At 36.5% G+C, this 19,755-nt stretch overlaps 3 protein-coding genes and 1 pseudogene across 4 annotated transcripts; 1 reads left to right on the forward strand and 3 right to left on the reverse strand.

Annotated features, from left to right (window-relative positions):
* Window positions 1-1,954: 1,954 nt before the first annotated feature.
* LOC147559595 (Prolyl oligopeptidase family protein) lies at window positions 1,955-8,874 on the reverse strand. The gene is made up of 15 exons (XM_086661501.1): window positions 8,184-8,874; window positions 7,495-7,708; window positions 7,205-7,315; window positions 7,073-7,118; window positions 6,642-6,751; window positions 6,032-6,535; window positions 5,583-5,711; window positions 4,954-5,250; window positions 4,415-4,873; window positions 4,194-4,259; window positions 3,692-3,752; window positions 3,408-3,557; window positions 3,153-3,290; window positions 2,350-2,645; window positions 1,955-2,248 (listed from the first exon to the last, which is right to left on the reverse strand). Coding segments are annotated over exons 1-15 (2,880 nt in total). The 5' UTR covers window positions 8,482-8,874; the 3' UTR covers window positions 1,955-2,247.
* Window positions 8,875-9,410: 536 nt separating this feature from the next.
* Window positions 9,411-11,732, reverse strand: LOC147559596 (uncharacterized). Its single transcript, XM_086661502.1, has 2 exons — window positions 11,405-11,732; window positions 9,411-10,377 (listed from the first exon to the last, which is right to left on the reverse strand). The coding sequence occupies exons 1-2, from the start codon at window positions 11,475-11,477 to the stop codon at window positions 9,617-9,619; spliced, it is 834 nt and encodes a 277-aa protein (XP_086517628.1). The 5' UTR covers window positions 11,478-11,732; the 3' UTR covers window positions 9,411-9,616.
* A 588-nt stretch (window positions 11,733-12,320) lies between these two features.
* LOC147559597 (calvin cycle protein CP12-1, chloroplastic-like) lies at window positions 12,321-13,094 on the forward strand. Its single transcript, XM_086661498.1, has one exon. It carries the CDS (start codon window positions 12,436-12,438, stop codon window positions 12,937-12,939), a length of 504 nt encoding a protein of 167 aa, XP_086517624.1. The 5' UTR covers window positions 12,321-12,435; the 3' UTR covers window positions 12,940-13,094.
* Window positions 13,095-13,623: 529 nt separating this feature from the next.
* LOC147559598 (bZIP transcription factor 53 pseudogene) lies at window positions 13,624-14,899 on the reverse strand (annotated as a pseudogene). The gene has a single exon (XR_015234630.1). The product of XR_015234630.1 is annotated as a bZIP transcription factor 53 pseudogene (transcript).
* Between the last annotated feature and the right edge of the window lie 4,856 nt (window positions 14,900-19,755).

The following is a 19,755-nucleotide window of genomic DNA, read 5'->3' on the forward strand; positions in this document are numbered from 1 at the left end:
TTTTTTTTTGTTCATCTTCTTCCCCAACCTCCTTTCTCTCTTTATCTTCTTCTCTCTCTCTTCCTTCCATCTTTCTTCTCATCCATCTCTCTCTCACTCTCTTTTATTATCTCTCACTCTCTCCTCTTCTCTCTCTCACTCCCCTCCCCCCTCTCTTTCTTTTGAGTTCCGGCGAAGGATTTCTTTCGCCGGAAACTCGTCTGGATTTGGGGTTTAGAAAACCCCAGATCCCGAGTTCTCTTCGCCTGGATATCCCAGACGAAGAGGAACCTTCTTCGCCTGGAAATCCCAGACGAAGAGGAACCTTCTTCGTCTGGAAACCCCAGATGAAGAGGGGTCTGGATCTGGGATTTTCCAAAACCCAGATCCAGACGAGTTTCCGGCGAAGGAAACCCCTTCGCCGGAACTCAAAAGAAAGAGAGGGGAGGGAGTGAGAAAGAGATGGAAGAGAAGAGAGATGGAAGGAAGAGAGATAAGAAGATAGAGAGAGAAAGGAGGTTGGGGAAGAAGATGAAAAAAAAAATTAAAGGTCGCAGGAAAAGTCGTCGGCCGGTGACTTTGTCTAGCGACATTTTCGGGCGAATTATGATGTGGAAGAAGGTGACGTGGAAATTTGAGGTGAGGTGGACAAAGAGAAAAACAAATCAATTAAATTACAGAATTGTCATGGGGGTAGAATTGGGAGGTTTAAAAAATTGTTTGGGGACCAAACAAGAAATTGGGGTCAAAACGAACTGCCAGACACAATTGGAGGCCAAAACGGTGAATTAGTCAACAATTGAAAGCCAAAACGAAATTAACCTTATCGACAACTGCTAAAGTTTCGTCACAATTACTTAGTTTTCACATTAAGTATGGCTTGATGTATTTCAAATGAGATTTTGAACGTCAATAATCAATTTAACTTGTTTTTAGAGTATCTATTTCGTAACGACAATTTTCCTATATTTATAGAATTAAAAAAAAAAAAAAAAAAGTTTCCTATATTTATAGGAAATCAGTCTACATACATTTCTATTACGCCCCAACCACAAAAATACAGACTATTCTATACCACTTACTCCAATGCTACTTTTCTTTTGTCTTTTTTCCCCTTTGGGTCAAATTGGCCACCCATAGCATCAAATCCTGAAAAGAGAACTAAATGCGACTACTCGACTTAGTGAGGGAGACAGCCTTTACATCTTTGGACCCCAATTAGGTTTTGGTTTTTTCTTCCATACTCTTTTCCTTTTCTTTTGAGGCCTTAAAAAAATAAAAAAAACCCATGGTCATGGAAAGTTTTATTTTTTTATTTTGGCATTCCTATTGTTTACTAGAAGGGACAAATTGAGTTAAATCTTGATCTGTGGCTACCCATATAGTCATAATAATAGAAAGAACGATCTAATGAGCTCAAACTCAAGTTGTTGTCTCATAGTATACAAATCCGCACATTAAATCGGAGGTTCAACGATTTTTGTATATGAGCTAATCTACTACAAATTTGTTCAATTCAATGTTTAAACTCGAGTAATATTGAAGGCACAAAAGAAACCAAACACATTTACTCCACAAATTTGTATTTGATATGACTATAAGATTAACTAGACACATCACATCAAAAACTTTAGATATGCGACTACTCATCGACAACTCTAGTTAAAATGTCAAGATCAAACTTAAGATTAGTCAATCCCCGATCGATTAGATCTGTTTGCCACAAGTTGTATTTGTGTAGGTCATGAGATGACCATTGGTTGTCATAAAAGTGCAACCAACTATAGCAAGTGTTGCTTTGGCAAGACCTAGAGCCACTCTAATGAATTTAATGTCACTATTCTACAAAAATAGGGCAAGAAATACTATTATGGTGGGTCTTGAATTTCTCCTCCATTTAGTTTTTCTAATTTCCCCCTTAAACATAAATTAAAATTACTCCCTCAAATTTGTATTTGTTTCTTCCTAGATCTTGTTTTTCCAGAAATTTATTCTCGATTCCCAATCAAATACTGCATTAAGAATTATATCCAATGATCCATATTAGCCAACAAGAAAAATGAAAATACAATTCTGAAACAGAGTAAAATAATAAGGATTCATGGATAATGTAGCTATGTTTGAGGATCATGAGTTAACCCGAAGCACCGATGCAATTTTATTTTATCGAAAAATCTAGTTTATCCATTGTGCTCACTCAGGTACTTTTAGGCAATGGGTAAGTTGCAGATCCTTCATATCCATCAGAATATCATGATGTGGGTTCAATCTGCGAAAAAAATCTCACTAATTGAGTGTTCGGAAAAAGATTTTGATGTCAAATGATGAACAAGAAAGGGAGTATAAGAAATTATGAGAAGAATAAATTACCACAATGAAGACCTTGTCGCGGAGTGAAATACGTCTTGCTCAGTACTTCCTCCTCCACTAGCGGTACCGACTTTGATTTCTGAATCTTTCTCGGTGTTGATTGAATTGTCCTTGGAGGTTTCAGTATCTGCAACCACATCGGAGTTGCTAACACAATGCTTGTGTAGCCATCGATCAGTTTCCCAGAGGACATGCATGATGCTCTCTCGTGCAGCATAACCATGGCTCTCGAAGGGAAGTACCACTAGTCGACAGAGAGCTCCATGGCCTTTGAGTGCATTAAAGAACCTATCAGACTGCATCAAATGTGAAGATCAAGTCGAAATGAATAGTGATTTTCACCTAAATGATCACAAAACAACACTATATGTTGAATTTCATTCTGAAACCCACTTTGGTTTAGGTGGTAACATGTGTCTCTCTGACCTTTTTCAAAAAACACACGTGTCTTCCTCCACGGGCAAGATCGGAGTTCAAATCTTTACCGTTAAAAAAATGCAAGTTTAATTTCATCTCAATGGCTATACAAACCAAAAATATATTGTAAACATTTTGGCCGAATTTTGGTACTACGGGCAGAGGACAATAATCAAATCTTGAACCCAAGTGAGAAAGTTCTAGTTAAGGGCCGAGCTAATTTGGTCCCAGTTTGGGTTTATAAACCGTCTGCAAGAGTCCGCCCAAACAAAACCCAAGGCTAGCAAGCTAGCTCGGTTGCAGGTCCATAAGGAGAATTTCCACATATACATATCCTCATATCACACATTTGATAAAAAATCATATAGGAAAACAAGTATACTGACCTGCATTGTTAGTGTTCCTGGATTATTATCTTCCTCTCCATGAATAAGCAAAATTGGCTTCTTAATTTTGTTTGCGGACATGAATGGACTCATCTCGACATATATATTAGTTGCCTCCCATAGTGTTCTATCTTCGTTCTACACCAAAAGAGTCGAAGAAATTACTCAAGAGCAAAGCGTTCAGCTCTCAATGTAGGAGTACTACGACTTAAATTTAACAAAATTATTAACCTTCAAGTTTATCCAAGTGAATACCTGAAAGCCGAAAGGAGTAAGTGTTCTGTTGTAAGCTCCAGAACGAGCAACTCCACAACAGAAGAGATGGGGTGCATGTGCTAAGAGATTAGCAGTCATGAATGCCCCATAAGAATGACCTCCCACGGCAATTTTATTTGGATGAGCCACCTGATTAAATCGATTCCAGCAAGTCATTGAATAGAAAAGGTAGAACAGATGCTCTAGAGGGGAAAACCCGTACAAGATCTCTTTTTTAAGAGCCCTATTTGACTTGTCATTTGACGTTTACGAAAAAAGCTTACCCCTCTGCGAACGACTTCCTCAACTGCAGCCTCAGCACTTGCAACCAGCTGCTCCACATATCTGATCAAAAGACAATCTATCTCATTGAACAAATAACTAAAAAATTGGTTTCCACATATTCTATTGAAATTTTTGTGCTCTGACTAGTGAGCTGTATAAAACTTTTATCTTACAAAGAAAGCAAAAAAAGGAAGAATCTTGCTTCAGATAAGATCAGCTCCTTCGGCAGTACAAGCATAAACGAAAAGTTACATATATATATATATATATATACATACGGTACCCTTAATTTTGGTTCAACCTAGGAAGAAAACCTAACCAAAATCTGAAGGCAGAATTAACTCCAGAAAGGACTATAATAACCTGGGTTGTGGACAAAGTGAAGATCTTATTCTATATAGATAGTGCGGAAGGAGCAAAGTGGCTACTAGTTCGGGCTACCCAGAGAGGTGACAAAAGGAAAGATGAGTAGAAAAAGAAAGCAGGTTAGTTGGTTATTACCTGTCATTTGCCTCTTCATCACCCTCACCAATGATAGGTATTGTTGGTCCTGATAAAATGGCAAACCTGCAAACACAACATTTCAATCCGTAAAACTTTTTCTCACATAGAAGCATGACATGGGCCATATAAGATGTAAGAAAATCCTACATAGAACCATGACACAGCCAACCGGCCGGATAATAAGATAACATGGAAGAGAGAGAGAGATTAGATAGTACCTCCTCGCAAGCCAAAGAAGAGCAGATGTTGAACCTATGCCTGCAAATTCATTAGGAGAACCACGAACTTGCCCAGCAGCATCTTTGCTCTTGAACTCTCCAGGGTAAGACCAGAACAAACATGGAAGGGGACCCTCTTTTGCTGCATCATAACCTGGTGGTAGGTAAAGTGTAGCAGTTAGCTGGACACCGTCCTTCCTCTGATACCTGATCATTTCTTTCTGTAATGATGCTAGTTGAGGGTATGGGTGAGGGAAGTTTGTAATCTGGAAAACTTTCTTGTCCGGCCAAGTTTGAAGATAATATTGAGTGTTTTCAGTTTTTGACTCTTTTGAAGTCAATACTTTTAATTGATCAATGTCTAAATCACCCTCGTTTTGATCGGACATCAATGCAACAACCGTCTCATAGTACTTTTCTTTGCTGCTCTCCCAGATCCGCTCTTTGCTACCTGAATTTCTGAAAGAATTACAGGTATCAGCAAAACAGATTTTGACAACCATATCAGCAAAGGATAATTAAATTAGTAAAACCCTTACATGTCGAATAAATCAAGGAAGGGAACATTTCCCTCTGGTGTAGCACCACTTCCGTTCAATAAAACACGAGTTTCCCCATCATTTCCCTTTATTTTCGCAATAACATAGGTTCCTACAGGTGTTCTACGTAGCATTGGAGAACCAGGATCAGAATAAACATCTTCCGATGACCTATCAAACAGTATACGTGGACTAACTTCACTATTTCCTGGAGAGATAACCCATGTTCTTGTTCGGCGTGTTTTATACCAAGATTCGTAAACTAACGCCAAGGAATCGTCACACCAGGAGATACCTCTGTAAGAAATCCAAATTCAGATAACAAAATCAATATTCAAATAAAATCGGAGGATTTCCATATCTTCCTCGTGAATTTAGTTCTTTAACGCAGCTTAGTTAACATTTTCATACTTTTGTTAAAAAGTGAACCAACAGGGAGGAATACAATGCGTTGAATGTGTATATATATATATATATATATATATAGAGAGAGAGAGAGAGATATGCATTCCAATGAATGTCGTAAGCTCATATCTTGGTACAAGACTACAACTTGCCTAAAACAACAAATATTAAATAGCTAATCTAACCACCAAGAATAATTAAGAAAAAAAAGGGTAGATGCATACCCATAACGAAGATCGAGTTTGTGTAAAACCTCTGCCGGTTCACCATGTTGTGCATCAGCACGCTGTGTATATACTATATCTCGTGGAGAAACTTCAACTTTTGCATCACCTCCATCCTGAGTCTCCACCCTGGAAAATTTAATCAGTCAAGAAAAAAAATTTCGAGACATATACAACTACCAACGACATAAAAACCGAGGGCCTCAAAAAGGATGTAGTTTAAAATATAACTTCAACCAAATAATGTACACAATTATGATGGTGTGAACCTCTGAAATTTTTCTATTTTACAATACTGTAAACGACTGTTAGAAATTTAAACCATCGGAAGCTCGGGGTACACGATTATGATGGTGTGAACCTTTGAAATTTTTTTATTTTACAATACCGTAAACGATTGTTAGAAATTTAAACCATGTGAAGCTCGGGAAGAGAGAAGATTACTATACCAATAGAGAGTCGATGGTTTATCTGCTCTCCAATTTATCGAACGCATTCCTTTCCGCACACTGCTGAATGCTATTGGGATATCCTCTGCGAGAGGCAAATCACAGATCTCTCTCACAAAGTTCCCCTCAGCCGTCCATAATTCAACTTTCTTAGGGAACCTTCCACATGGGACAATGAAGGAGTAAGGCCGATGAATCGAACTAATAGTAAGGTACTTCTCATCCGGGGAGGGATCAAGTGAAGTATATACAGCCGGTTGACCGACGGCCTTGACTGTTCCATCTAATGAAGCCAAAACCAACTGTGATGTGGCATAGTAGTCAAACAAGTCTTCATCATACTCGTCCTTAAGCAAGTCTTGGAACGTTCTTACTTGAACGACGGTCTTTTGCTCATTGGACTGAATTTTTGGGCCAGACGGAACTAATGGCTTCTTCGGTGGGTTCCCACGAGATGAAGGAATGGTGCAAACCAATAAAGTAGAATTGTTTACCCAAACATAACTGCTTGAAGCAAGACAAAGGCGTGAGCATATAGAAGTTTAATATGTTATATGGAATGGGAGAGGGAGGGAGGAGAGAGAAGAAAAGAAAGCAAGCTTGGACTTACTTATCGAAAACAGCATTAAGATAAATATCTGGTGATTGAAATAAAGGCCTAGCTTTTCCTGTTTCCACATCTGCAACCCATACTCTAAGCTTTGTGTCCTCATTATCCACCTGATTTTTAACAATCAACAAACGACACATGACCGTAATTACGAGCCTTATGGCCTTCTCTGTAATATACTTTATATATATAAATCACACCATAGTTACGGCCTTATGGGTACCCAATCGTCACCACTACCTTTAGAACATCTAAACTATGTCACATGGAAATCCAACAGAAAATTAGTAAACACGTACCACTATATCCTTTTTAGGGTCACTTTGTGTCTAAGATATGTCCAACTCTAGAATTTTTTCATGTACTTTTATTTATTTTTATTGAAGTATGTTATAGATACTGGATTTCAAATTAAGCTACCAGTCTATTACCTCGTCAAATCTTATACTGAAGGATAAATGTCGACCATCATGTGACCTGGCTTAGAGAGGGAGATAGTTAACACATGAGCACAAAAAAAAACCACCAAAAGACCAAGACGTCTCAGAGGGATCTAATATTACCAACTAACGAAATTGATCTTGCCGCCATCAGGGAAGCCATGTACTTCTTTTTCTGGCCCTAGTGTACCATCATTCATTAACTGATGGATCCCAATTCCTGTGTAAAATGACCTGAATCGAAGAAGCAAAATATCTTCTCAACAAATTCAATTGGACAAAAGAAAGACGAGAAATAAGAAATCCAACAAAAAGCGACCAGTTTCCTGAACTAATACGTATGAGGCTCGACTGCGAAGGTAAGAGGTTAGAACCTCAAAGAGAGAGAAAGTGAATCAGCTCATTAAACTCACATGCGACTCCTAGTATTACATTTTCCATCGATACGGACACCAGCAAGCTTTTCCTCTGGTCTTGCTAGTTCTGTCAATGGAGGCAGAGCTCTACGCTTCAGGAATAAGATTTTATCCCTTTGGGGTGAGAATGACAATGCAGGTAGTGGTGGTGCATCAACAATATCTCTAAGTTCTGGTGGAGGAAGACGATATCCACCATTTAAAGAATCTTCTGCACCATCAAAATCCAAGGGGACTTCAGTGAGTTATTAAAATGAAGATCAATGAAGTCAAGTCAAACAATTCCAACAAGAAAGAATATTTAAACTGCACTAATAATGAACACTCAAGCAGATAGATTCTGAAATGTCAACTTATTCAATCAGCTAGGAGCAGAAATTCAACCTAAATTCAGTTCAATTTGATTGCTATTGAATTCAATCCCACTGTTATTATATATATCAAACACATCAATTTCAACTATTTCATTTGATTCTTCAACTGTGTTTCACCTTCAAATTAAAAGTAAACCCAAGATCAAGATAAACTGAATAGATTAGACACAAATTAAACCGGATAATAAAAAATAAACACTGGGATTAAAATTCTAAGCAAAACCCAAAAATTCTTCCCCAATTATCTGAAAGTAGAAAACAACCACAGAAATCAGAGAACTAAAAAAGATAAGATTTTTCAGTAAAGGGTACCTTCATAATCAGCTGGAACTGAAGAAGCAACGCCATTAGTGCCACTTCCACCATCTTCAGAAGAAATTGCATTTACTGGTACAATATTATGAAACCTGGAGGAGATAGTCATACTGTTGGTATTCAATAATTTTCTTGAGCTTCTCAAATGAGTACCAGCAAAACCAGAACTATGGTGGTGGTGTTGATGGTGGTAGTGGGTTAGAGAGAGAAAGTGAGGAGAGAGAGATGGAGATGGAGGTAGAGAAGAGAAAGAGGAGAGGAGAGAGAAACGATGATAAAGTTTTTGAAGGCGCATGATAGCTACGATGGGGCTTCAATACGCATCCGCACCGAATCTATCTATTTCACTAAAATAAAGCGACTCTCGATAATTTTTCTTTTTTTTTGTTGAAAGAAGCGACTCTCGATATTGACTGTTAAATCAGAAGCTATTTACACCGCATTACTACCGTGTATATCCCGCCATTTCTAATCTAACGGTTTCAGTTTTCTCTCTAAGAGCAATTCCAACGTTGGGAACCGGGGCTCCCAAATTTGAATTTTCAGCCCCATAGCAATCCAACCGGGAGACCTGGGGCTGGGGTCGACTACAGACTGAATGGTGATGCAGTCGGCTGCAATTGATCAAAGCACGGAGAGAGAGAGAAACGACCTGACCAATTGGAGCAGACCATATTACTGTTCGGACGGCCATGGACCTTAATTTTCGGGTTATTTAATATGACTCTTTGAAAAGAATACCTAATCAGTTCTTAATTAAGTATTATTTCACAATTGTCACAAGCTAGATCGTCGGGATTTAATTATTTGAATATGTCAGGAAGTAATTTGGAAAAACAACAATATTGAGAAATGTAGTAGGAAGTAATGCTTTGTAAATATATATTGAGTTAATTCGAGTACCACATTATGAAATGGAAAATTTCAAGTACCATTATTTTATAACAACCATATTCGAACACAGATACAGAGTCAGTCTCAAAATTTTGTAGGTTACAAATTAGAGTACAATTCAAGCATGAGGCTTCAAACTGCTGAAATCAGAGTATCACAATATCACCTCACCCAAAGATGCCATCGACTTGCAAAAGATTTTTTTTTATGTTGAAAAACTTTAATCAGAAGAAGGAATTACAAACAGTTGTACTTTAATCAGACGAAGGAATTACAAATCCATAGGTATCTAAAACACCATGATCAAGAAAGTCGCATACAGACAATGGGTAGCTCAGTACTAAAAGAGATATTTTTATTTCTAAATTTTAGTATGACTCAAAGTTCAAACTCTATTTCGATTACGGTCAAGGACTCAAGAAGGTTAGTTACAGGAAAGAAGAGGAAAAAAAATATTTGTGGAATCAATCTATAAGTACAATACCTACGAAAAGCCTTCACAAGACACATTAGAGCAGCATTTTTCGGCATAAAAATCACCAGAAACTTCCAGAGCTCTCAGTAGCAGGACTTTCTTCAGTGTAAGAATCACCTGAAGCTTCAGAACTCTCATAAACAAGAGTCTCTTCAGTATAAGAATCGCCTGAATCTTCGAAACTCTTATAAGCAGGAGTTTCTTCGGTATAGGAATCATCAGAATCTCGGGAACTCTCATAAACAGGATTTTCATTAATGGTAGTTTCTTCTGGTTGAACAAACTGGAGCAGGAAATGGATTCCATTAACCACATCATATACCATAAGTCCTATCCTTCCTCCTACCCAACTACCCAATTGGCTTCCAACAAGATAACCCAACTTCCCGAGCCTTTCTTCTCCGACAAATCCTCCTCCGTAAGTTCCAAACAATGTCCCAGTTCCTCTCAAGAATCCCTCCGTCATAGTTCCCCCATAGTAGATTGCTTCGAAGAAGTCCCATCCTGACGAAATAATTGGACCTATAATTCGTTTAGCTTGTCGAGTTGCCAATTTTGCTGCTTTTTTCCCCTCTGTTTGTGCTACTTTAGCGGCAGCTTTAGCATCCAGCCCTTGTGAGATTGCATCAGCTAAGGCAGCTTCCATTGCCTTATCCCTCATTCCTTCAACATGTTTATTTCTAAAATTGTTGACATAAAGTTTTACGCCTTCTTTAACTACACACGCCATGCTTCCACTACCCATGTCAAAGCAGTTTAAGAAAGTAAATTGTCCACTTTTTGACGAAGATTCTTCTCCGACTAGCTGTCGAAACTTTTCGGCTGTACAAAAATAAGATACAGAATATTAACGAGAGAAGTTGCAACCAGAACCCGTACAACTTATACAGAATTAGCCCATGATTGTTTACGACCTCAAACAAGGAGAAGATGAACACCCATGCCTCGGCTAGTGTTAAACTCCAAAACAATAAATATCTTTTTGTTAATACTAATCACTAAGCGGAAATGCGGAATAAATAAATAATGACTGTAGTTGATTCATAAAACTAGAAGCCAGTGTTTTGAGAACGACTTAAACCTCGAGACTGGTCCCAAAACGTAAGCCTCGTTTAATGCTCAAAACATAATCAATATCTTTCAAATCATAAAGAGAACTTAATACGTTACATTTTTCTCGTTTTTTGCTTTCAATAGCTTTATAATGTTCAAATAAGATGAAGAAAGCGAGCAAGAATCAACAATTAAATAGAGAAAAGATACTATGAAATGACTACCTACGACTATCCATGAACGAGACATCGAGGGATTAGCACCAATTCGGTAAGTGATGAATAACCTAAAAGCAATCCTTGAATGCCAGTCAACCGCATTTTAAAACAAACATCACCTATACCGAAAAGAAAACATAATCCTCGACCCATTTGCTGATTCTTGATTTACATGAACTAATGGTGTTCTTTAAGTCCAATTTGACTGCAAAATTTCTAGTACTTACCAAAAATTTTAAAGAACAATATGTGATACCATAATCCATTAACCCTAATTAACTAGATCAAATTTTTTCATGGGTAAGCAATATAAATTGATCACCCCTAAATCCCCAAAACCTTTGTACCTTGTCCTCCTATCTCACTCCACATTCGATTCACTAGACATCCCAAATGATTCATTTAGTAACCTAATTTTTGTGCAGATTTTCGTTTTACATGTCAAATTGAAATAACAATAAAGAAAATAAATAAACATGGAAATGATTTTAAAGCCCAATTGAGTAATTAAGTTTATGATTTGAGATCTAAAAGAGGCATTAAATTGAAATCAAACACATAATTGAATAGAATGATACCTGTAATACTTAGAACAATGAGGCCTGCTACAAAGAGGAAGATCTTAACCCTTCGTTTCTGTAAATCCATCATTCCTTTCCTTGTTGGAAAAATTTAAGAACCCTAATAATCAAATTCAATTTTTGTCAATTCACTGAGAGAAGTGAATAGAAGTCAAAGTATCAATGAACAAGTAAGATCGGTTCACTTCTCAACAAAAAAAAAAAAAAAAAAAAAAAAAGATCGGTTCACGTGTTACAAGAACTTGGCCCAGTTTAACCCTTGGACTGGGCCTGTTAATTTTTGGAGCAGGGCTGCGCTTTCATATTCAGACCATAGTCAAGCACAACTGCAAGAGGCAATCCCTAAAGGGCCTTGAGTATGGGTTGAGGTCATTTTTGACAAATAAAAAGAAATATACGACGAGAAATATCGGGTGACTAGAGGATAAAAAGAGGGAGAGAACGAGAGAGATGAGAAAAATAAAAGTGAAAAAGAGAATGACAAACGACTGCTGGCTCAGTTAGTTTCCCCTACAATTACCTTCGAGGCTTCGTGTATAAGTCGACGGTCCAAACACAATCAACGTTTGTGGTAGGAAATCCCAAAGGAACCCCTAATTGGCTAGAGACACTCCTAAGACCTTTTTCTCAACAAATATGTTACTTTCTGCCCATATTCTGGTCGGGATTCAGTCAGGATTGTGGCCTCACAAAGGGTCGTTTTACTCTTTTGAAAGCCTTTGTACTTTGGTTTTTATTGGACAAGTTTTTCACTGTGAGAAAAACTAGTGATTTTTGTTACATTTATTAATGTTTTAGGTGCAACATGATATTTTCTCAAGAAACCCTAAATTACATGAGCTTATTTAAATCAAGGGTGGATTAAAGGCCACAGATTCTGATATTTGTAGACTCCTAAATCCTCATATTTTTCTTTTTCTGAAGTACAATTGTTTCACAAGATATTTGTTTCTTTTTCTAGTTTCTTGGCCTTATGTGGATGGATGTACATGATTGGTTCTGGTTTGATAAGAAATGTATGAACATTAATGATAAGCAACTCAACCAGGGTTCCTCTGTTCACTATATATCAACTTTCTCTCTCTAACTTCTCTCCCCAGTACCATCTTCTGCCTCTTGCAAGTTGCAACCACATTTCATCATCAATAATGGCAGCAACACTTGCTGGAGTAAGTTTCACTGCCACTACTGTTATATCCAAGGCAGGAACAAACAACAGGACCTTTAAGTCACCTTGCTTGAACCGCCCATGGAGCCCGATGGTGCACCAGTTTAAAGGCGGTCGAATGAGCATTCGAACCATGGCTGCCCCTGAGAGCTTATCGAACAAGGTAGAAGACAGTATCAAGAATGCTGAGGAGGTTTGTGCAGGTGACCCCGTGAGCGGAGAGTGTGTTGCTGCATGGGACGAGGTCGAGGAAGTTAGTGCTGCTGCAAGTGATGAAAGACTAAAGAAGAAGCAAGAGGATCCATTAGAGACGTATTGTAACGATAACCCAGAGACGGATGAATGTCGTACATATGATAATTAGTGAAGGTTGATCGGTGTAAGAAGGCACAACAACTTAATTTCTCTACACTAGATGCTTATGTTTTACTTATCTTCTTGTGTTATTTGAATAACAAAGAAATTGCAAACTAAGTAGTTATTTGATGAGTGTTCTATATCGAAAATTGTTATTCGAGTGTATATGTACATGTTCCTGTAAACATGTTAAAAACACATCCAATGTTTACAAGACGTTCAAGGCATACACCTCGAGGCGAGGCATGCGTACTTGAACCCGAGACTAAAATGTGTACATATGGAGTCGCATGTTGTTTTGAGTTGTTGAACAACATAAAAACATTACTAGTACTTTTGTTTAGCGAACACTTGAAACTTTATTTTGATGTCAAATTCCTAACAAAAAATAGTTTAAGGTTTGTACACATTGAGGCACCACCTCATCTAGTGAGAGAGCAAACCGCCTTAAAACGTACTGCACACATACAACCGGCCAACCCTAGAAATAGCGTAACTCTTCTCTCTTAAAAACTTTGCTCGAAACGATCGAACAACAAGATTGATTGTGCAAGGTCATTTCAGAATGAACTTTGGTATATATAGCTCTGCCATGGAATGAATTCTGTAATACATTTTGCCCAAATTCATAAGGAAACAACAAAAGTTATATGCTAAAATGAGATTGAAATATATAATTGAGAAAGATCCAAGAACCAAAACTCATATTATTTCATAAGCATCATCATCATCCAAATACACAATACATTTCAGCAAATTCAAATGTTATCTACCCTGCAAAGGATTGATTTTCATGACAACCACCACAAACCTAACCAGACACAAACACTCTAAAACACAGAAAGATTGACAATTTCTGATTAACTACAAGAACACAGACAAGAAACACAACCTCCATTACCAAATACATAAGACCAAGATAACCAAAACCCAGAGCAAGAACATAACAAGTTTATCTTTACCCAATTTAGCAGAGAGATGATTCAAATTCAATACTGAAACATATTTGTAGATGCCATGATTGGTAGTGATGGGCAAGGAAGCTGCCATGGTTTAAGAAGAGGATCAGGAATTTCTGGAATATCCATTGGAAATCCACTAACATCTTCAATAATTCTCAATACAGAATTCAAAGACTGTAATCTATCAGTCAATTCTGACATTTGAGCTCTCAAAATGTTGTTTTCTGATTCAACCTTGTTGTAAACCTCTGTTGTATTATCAATACTTTTGACAATTTCATTATTTTCTTTCTGCAATTGAGCTACTTGGGTAAGCAGATCATCCAAGTGTTGTTGTTTCTTCATACGAGATCGACGAGCCGATTCTCGATTCGAAATCATTCTTCTCTTTTTCCTATCATCATGAACCATATTTTGGGGATCTCCTTCAGATCCTGAACTCATATTTGGTGTCATTGATGAAGATCTCTTACTCATGATTTTGGTTTCAAAATTAAATTTTCTAATAAGGGTATTAAGCAAAAAAGGGGATTAAATCAAAATCAATCAATCAGGGAGAGATGAACTAGTTCAGGAGAAATTGTAAAACCAGTAAAGCAAAACAACAGAGAATGATTGGAGAAGACGGATCCTACGTAAAAGGGTTGCGTAATTCATAAAGATCAGATATAAGGTTTCAAATGATATAAACTTAAAATCATTGAAATCTAAACCAGATCAAGAATACCAACAACAACGAAAAGGGGGGAAAGAAACCCTAGATTTGAATAAGAAATGCTAAATCTAAACAAGTTTTGACCAGATCTGAATCTAAATCGAAATAGAAGAAGATACTTAGCTGATCGAGGTCTTCTTGATCGAAAGAACAAGAGAACTGAAGAACCCTAAAAGCAAAAAAGGGAGATTGATAGAAATGAAGGAAGAAATTAGGGCATATAGGGGGAAAGGATGGAGAAGAAAGGAAGGTTTGGATAGGGTCTGAGAGGGAATCTTTATAGAAGAAAAGGAGGTAGCTTTGTTAGGTTTTCTATAATTAAAAAATAAAAAGGTGGGGTTGTTGGAAGAATACAAATCGTGGCCAGCTAGTAACATAGAAAAATAACCAGTCAAAGCTTGCAGCCTGGAACACCCGTGAGGCCGTGACCTTAACTTCACAAAATATAAGTCAAAAAATCATGGCCATTAGATACAGTATGGCGCATTCAACGGAAAAAAAAAAAAAAAAAAAGATATAGTATGGCGCATTCAACCAAAAAAAAAAAAAAACAAAAAGATATAGTATGGCGCAATCAAGTCCATGAGATCTGCTACTGTACATGGAAAGATTAAAAGCAAAAGGGTTATTTCCAGGAAGTCTCCTACTTTGTGACCAGCTTCCTACTTTATCAAAAATATCCAGCAGGCCTTCTTTTTTCCGTTATCGTTAAATGTCTGTTACTCTATGTCTTCCATCTCATCACCTCTCTCTGTCACGTCATATCTCTCGTCACCTCATCATCTTTTCCGATAGGGTCGCTGGAGAAAAAGGGGCCTTCTGGGCAACAGAAAAAGGGGGTCTTCTGGATAACGGAGAACAGGGAGCCTTCTGGGTATTTTTAATAAAGTATGGGGCTTCTAGGAAGTTAGTCACAAAATAAGGGGTCATTCAAGAAATAACCCAAAGCAAAACCACTGTCGTAAGATTTCCTCAAAAAGTCTTTCACCATCAAAGTCTCTCATTCTCTCCCTTCCTTCCCCTCTCGCTTTCTTCCTCATCTCCTATCTCATTCTCTGACTTGCTCATCTCACTTTCTCCACGCGTCTTCGTCACCAGCGAATGTCTTACCACCTTAGCCGATGATTAAGGAATAAAGCTTTCGCTAGAAGGCACATCGAGGGTTTCAGGTTAACCCTCCCACCTGAAACCTTCTGTCATTTATCATTGACGAAGGGGTTATTACCTTCGTCAATGACGTAGGGGTTATTCAATTTGTCGATGACGTGGGGGCTATAGACAAAAGAGCTAGAGAGAGAGATAAAGAGAGGGAGGGGGAGAGAGTATGAAAGAGAGATAAATAAAGAAATAGGTGGAGGGAGAGAGAGAATTGACGAACGGGCTATAGAGAGAATAGCTAGAGAGAGGAGAAAGAGGAGAGAGATAGAGAGAGAGGGGAGATAGAGTATGTAAGAGGGAGAGAGAGAGAGAGCGAGAGAGGGAGACAGATAGAGGAGAAGAGTACGAACGATGGTTGTAATGGTGAAGATGAAAGAGCATTATAGATATGAGCAATGAATCCTCACATGGCTAAAATTATTAGGAAAAATTTATAACTGAGAAGAGGTCCATATCGACTTGTTCTGATCTAAATATCTTTCAACTTCACCATTACAACCATCTTTAGTTTTAAATAAAATTATAAGGAAAAAAATTATAACTGAGTGGAGATCCAAAGAGACTTTTTCTGACCTAAATTAAATATCCTTCAGCTCAGTGGCGGATCCATGTAGGGTCTAGGAGGGTCTATAGACCCCCTCAACTTGTTGGCCCAACGGATAAGGTGCCGAATTATTGCTCGAGTTGACGTGGGTTCGAATCCAGGCTTAGAAATTTTTTTCTTTATTTTGTTAGAAGGGGGAAGCGTAATATAGATGGTCCCGTGCATACTCAAACATGAAATGAAGCTTGGCCGAGCGGTAAGATCTTAAGGCCAAGTCGGGAGGGTAATAGGGGTCACGAGTTCAACTCACGAGTAGTTAGGGTTTATAAAAAATTTCCAAATCGATTTTTTATGGAGGGTTTTTAGACCCCCTTTCAGCTTGTGAAATCCCGTGAATCCCCATAATACATTATGATTGTTAATAATGTACTATGAACGATCATGATGCATTATGCAAAATCTACTCGAATACAGTATCATTTTTTCCCTAAACTAAATTTTTCTTTCTCGTTATAATGCGTTATGAACTGAAATAATACGTTATGAACAGGTACAATACAATATTGTTTATATTTAATATGCTATAACCAAAAAATGAATTCGAACTAGTATATCAAAATAAATATGTCTTCTTCCGTTTCTGTTTGTCAAACTTTCAATGCTTCGATTATCTATTAGAAGCAAGGTTTTATCATTAGTTTATCATTAATATCATTTCCAGCAAAAAAGAGATCGAACCGAGAAAGAAATCAAGTATATCATCATTTGATGACGAAACTTCATTTCTAGTTTCTTTCTCTAAAACAATAATTATTGTTACATGTATCTAACCTCATTCAATTTTGCGTTTTAACAATTCTTTTGCCACATCGACAATCTTTGGAGGGCTCATAGTTTTACAAATTTTTTTTTCTTCTAATCGAAATGATTATATTATTTTTAAGGTTTTTTTTCTTTCTCCGAACAACTAGGATGTCCTGACTACTTTTTAACCAAAGGATGAACTTATAGCTCAAACCCGTACAATCTTTTTTTTTTAGATTGAACTTTAAGCATTACATTTGAGTGACATTGATACATCATGATTATAATATGCAATACATGATGAGTTTGGATGAACATTATAACCACCAATTAAGACATTTTGAGCCTTAAGGTCATATAAAGACTTTTAAAGTCATCCTAGGTGCCTTGAAAACCCGTCTATTTCTAAATGTACTTTATTTATCACCTACATTATATGTAATAAATGTCAATAATAAAGTACTTCAACCGAGAATTGATCTCACGACCTCATGGCATAAAGAGGGAGTGCCCAATCTTTGCACCACATACTCATAGTGGGGGACAACCCACACAATTTTTGGTACATTATAATGATAACTTCAGATCTTTAATTTATTTTGTATACTAATTATAATAAGGGAAACTATGAGGTGAGGAAATAAACTGATGTTAGACTCTTTTGCATCTAAGAAAAGCTCAAGATTTGGGTCCAAATAAGAAAAAAACCCAATCGGGAATAATAATGTAAAAATAACCCAATTTTTAAACTGTTGGCAACACTTTTGAAACTGTTGGCAACACTTTTAAAACTGTTGGCAACACTTTTGAAACTGTGACAACATATATAATTATGTTCTTAATTATGTGTGAACAAAAACAAATTTGTTCATACATTTACAAAATTGTTGAGAGCAAATACAAGATTGTTGAGAGCAAATTATGTTTTGTTCATAAATTTTCAAAAATGTTTTGTAATTACAACTTTTGTGTTTTTTTTGCATTAGTATTTCGGGTTGGGCTTCATTTGATATTTTGACCCGAATTTTGCGCCTTATAATTTTCCTCTCCTTCTTCCAAACTCCTCTTTATTAAACAGTATTTGAACAACTGACCCTTTGAATTTTGGCCATTCTACTATTAATTAATTTGACTTTTTTTTTTATGAACTAATTAATTTGACTTTATACATAGTTGTCAGAGATGGAAAGTGTTCCCATGATACTTTGGAATCAAATTTGCTGTTAATAATATATATAGAGAACTATGGCTATATGTTAAAACATAGTTTTGAGGGTAAGAGACCTATTCCATCCTCGCGTGCTTAAACACGATAAAAATGCTTAAAGCGTAAGCATGTACTTCAACACGTTATCACAATATAATGGATAATGGTTGTTAATTAGTTTGTAGTGGTAAAAGTGTTTGGTGAAGACTTTAATTTATTGGAATTGTTGTTATATTAATCAATTTAAAATTATAAAAAATGGTAAATCTAAAATGAGTGTAAAAACAAATATTATTTTGAAAATAATCACATAATAAAAACACAATTATTACATGATTGTAACTAGAATAGTAATAAAAACTTTGAATAGTGATTATAACATAGTAATAAATATCTCAACTGGCACTAAAAGTAAAATAATTTCCCACCAAATGTTTCCCTTGAACTAGAAATATATTTTTTTTTTTGTTAAGGTTGAACTAGAAATATATTGAAAATAATATGTTAAGTAAAAATAAAATGTAGTATATAGTAATGCATTTTTGGTGAGAATCACACATCAAGTGAAAATAGGCACTCTCAACAAACAAAAAAGAGTAAAAATAGGCACAAAACAAAATAAATGAGGTCGTGAATGATATAGGTACTTATATATTAAAAAAGGTATAAATGAAGTAACCTCTAATAAATCTCAACCTATAAAGTTGGGGGGAACAAGTAGACCCAATTTATATTTAATTAACACACACCAAGACTAAAATAAAAACATATATATGGCCAAACACACTAAAATAAAGTCACACTAAGAAAAGGTAAGGAGAACCTAACACCATTATGTATAGTATGTATATATGTATAGCTGCTAAATGACATAAACCAACTCTAATTCATTTGGGACCGAACACAAATCTAATGAGAAATAATATTTTCTTTATGCATATAGCTAAATGTCCTACCAAAAAAATGTATATAGCTAAATGGCAAAACACAATAAGAACAAATGAATTAAGTTTTGCAGCAAGATAAAAAGTATTACCAATTTATCAAGATTTATTTTGTTCAAAAATAAGCGATCCGTGTGGTCTGAATTCCAGTTGGTGCGTGACTATTCCAAATTTAAAGAGAGACACCAATACACCATGTACGCAAGCCTAGATTCGATCAAGATTCACGTCTTGGGAAACTATCATCTCTGTATTTTATTTACCACTTTCAAAGTTTAAACGTCTAGATGGAAATAAGAATATTTTGTTTGAGACTAGGGTCAAACGCCATTAACTTTAACACATCTGTATCTATGAGATTTACCCATATACAAAAATTTAATGCTACGGGCGATCACCAATATAATGCTAACCGGGTCACCAACCCAAGTGGGTGTATTGGGTAGAGATGGGTTTCGTGGTCATGTCTTTTTTTTTTGATGAAGACGT

The sequence above is a fragment of the Eschscholzia californica genome, unplaced genomic scaffold, assembly GCF_041429995.1.
Source record: "Eschscholzia californica isolate CP2 unplaced genomic scaffold, dmEscCali1.0.p SCAF_2, whole genome shotgun sequence".
Lineage (NCBI taxonomy): Eukaryota > Viridiplantae > Streptophyta > Magnoliopsida > Ranunculales > Papaveraceae > Eschscholzia > Eschscholzia californica.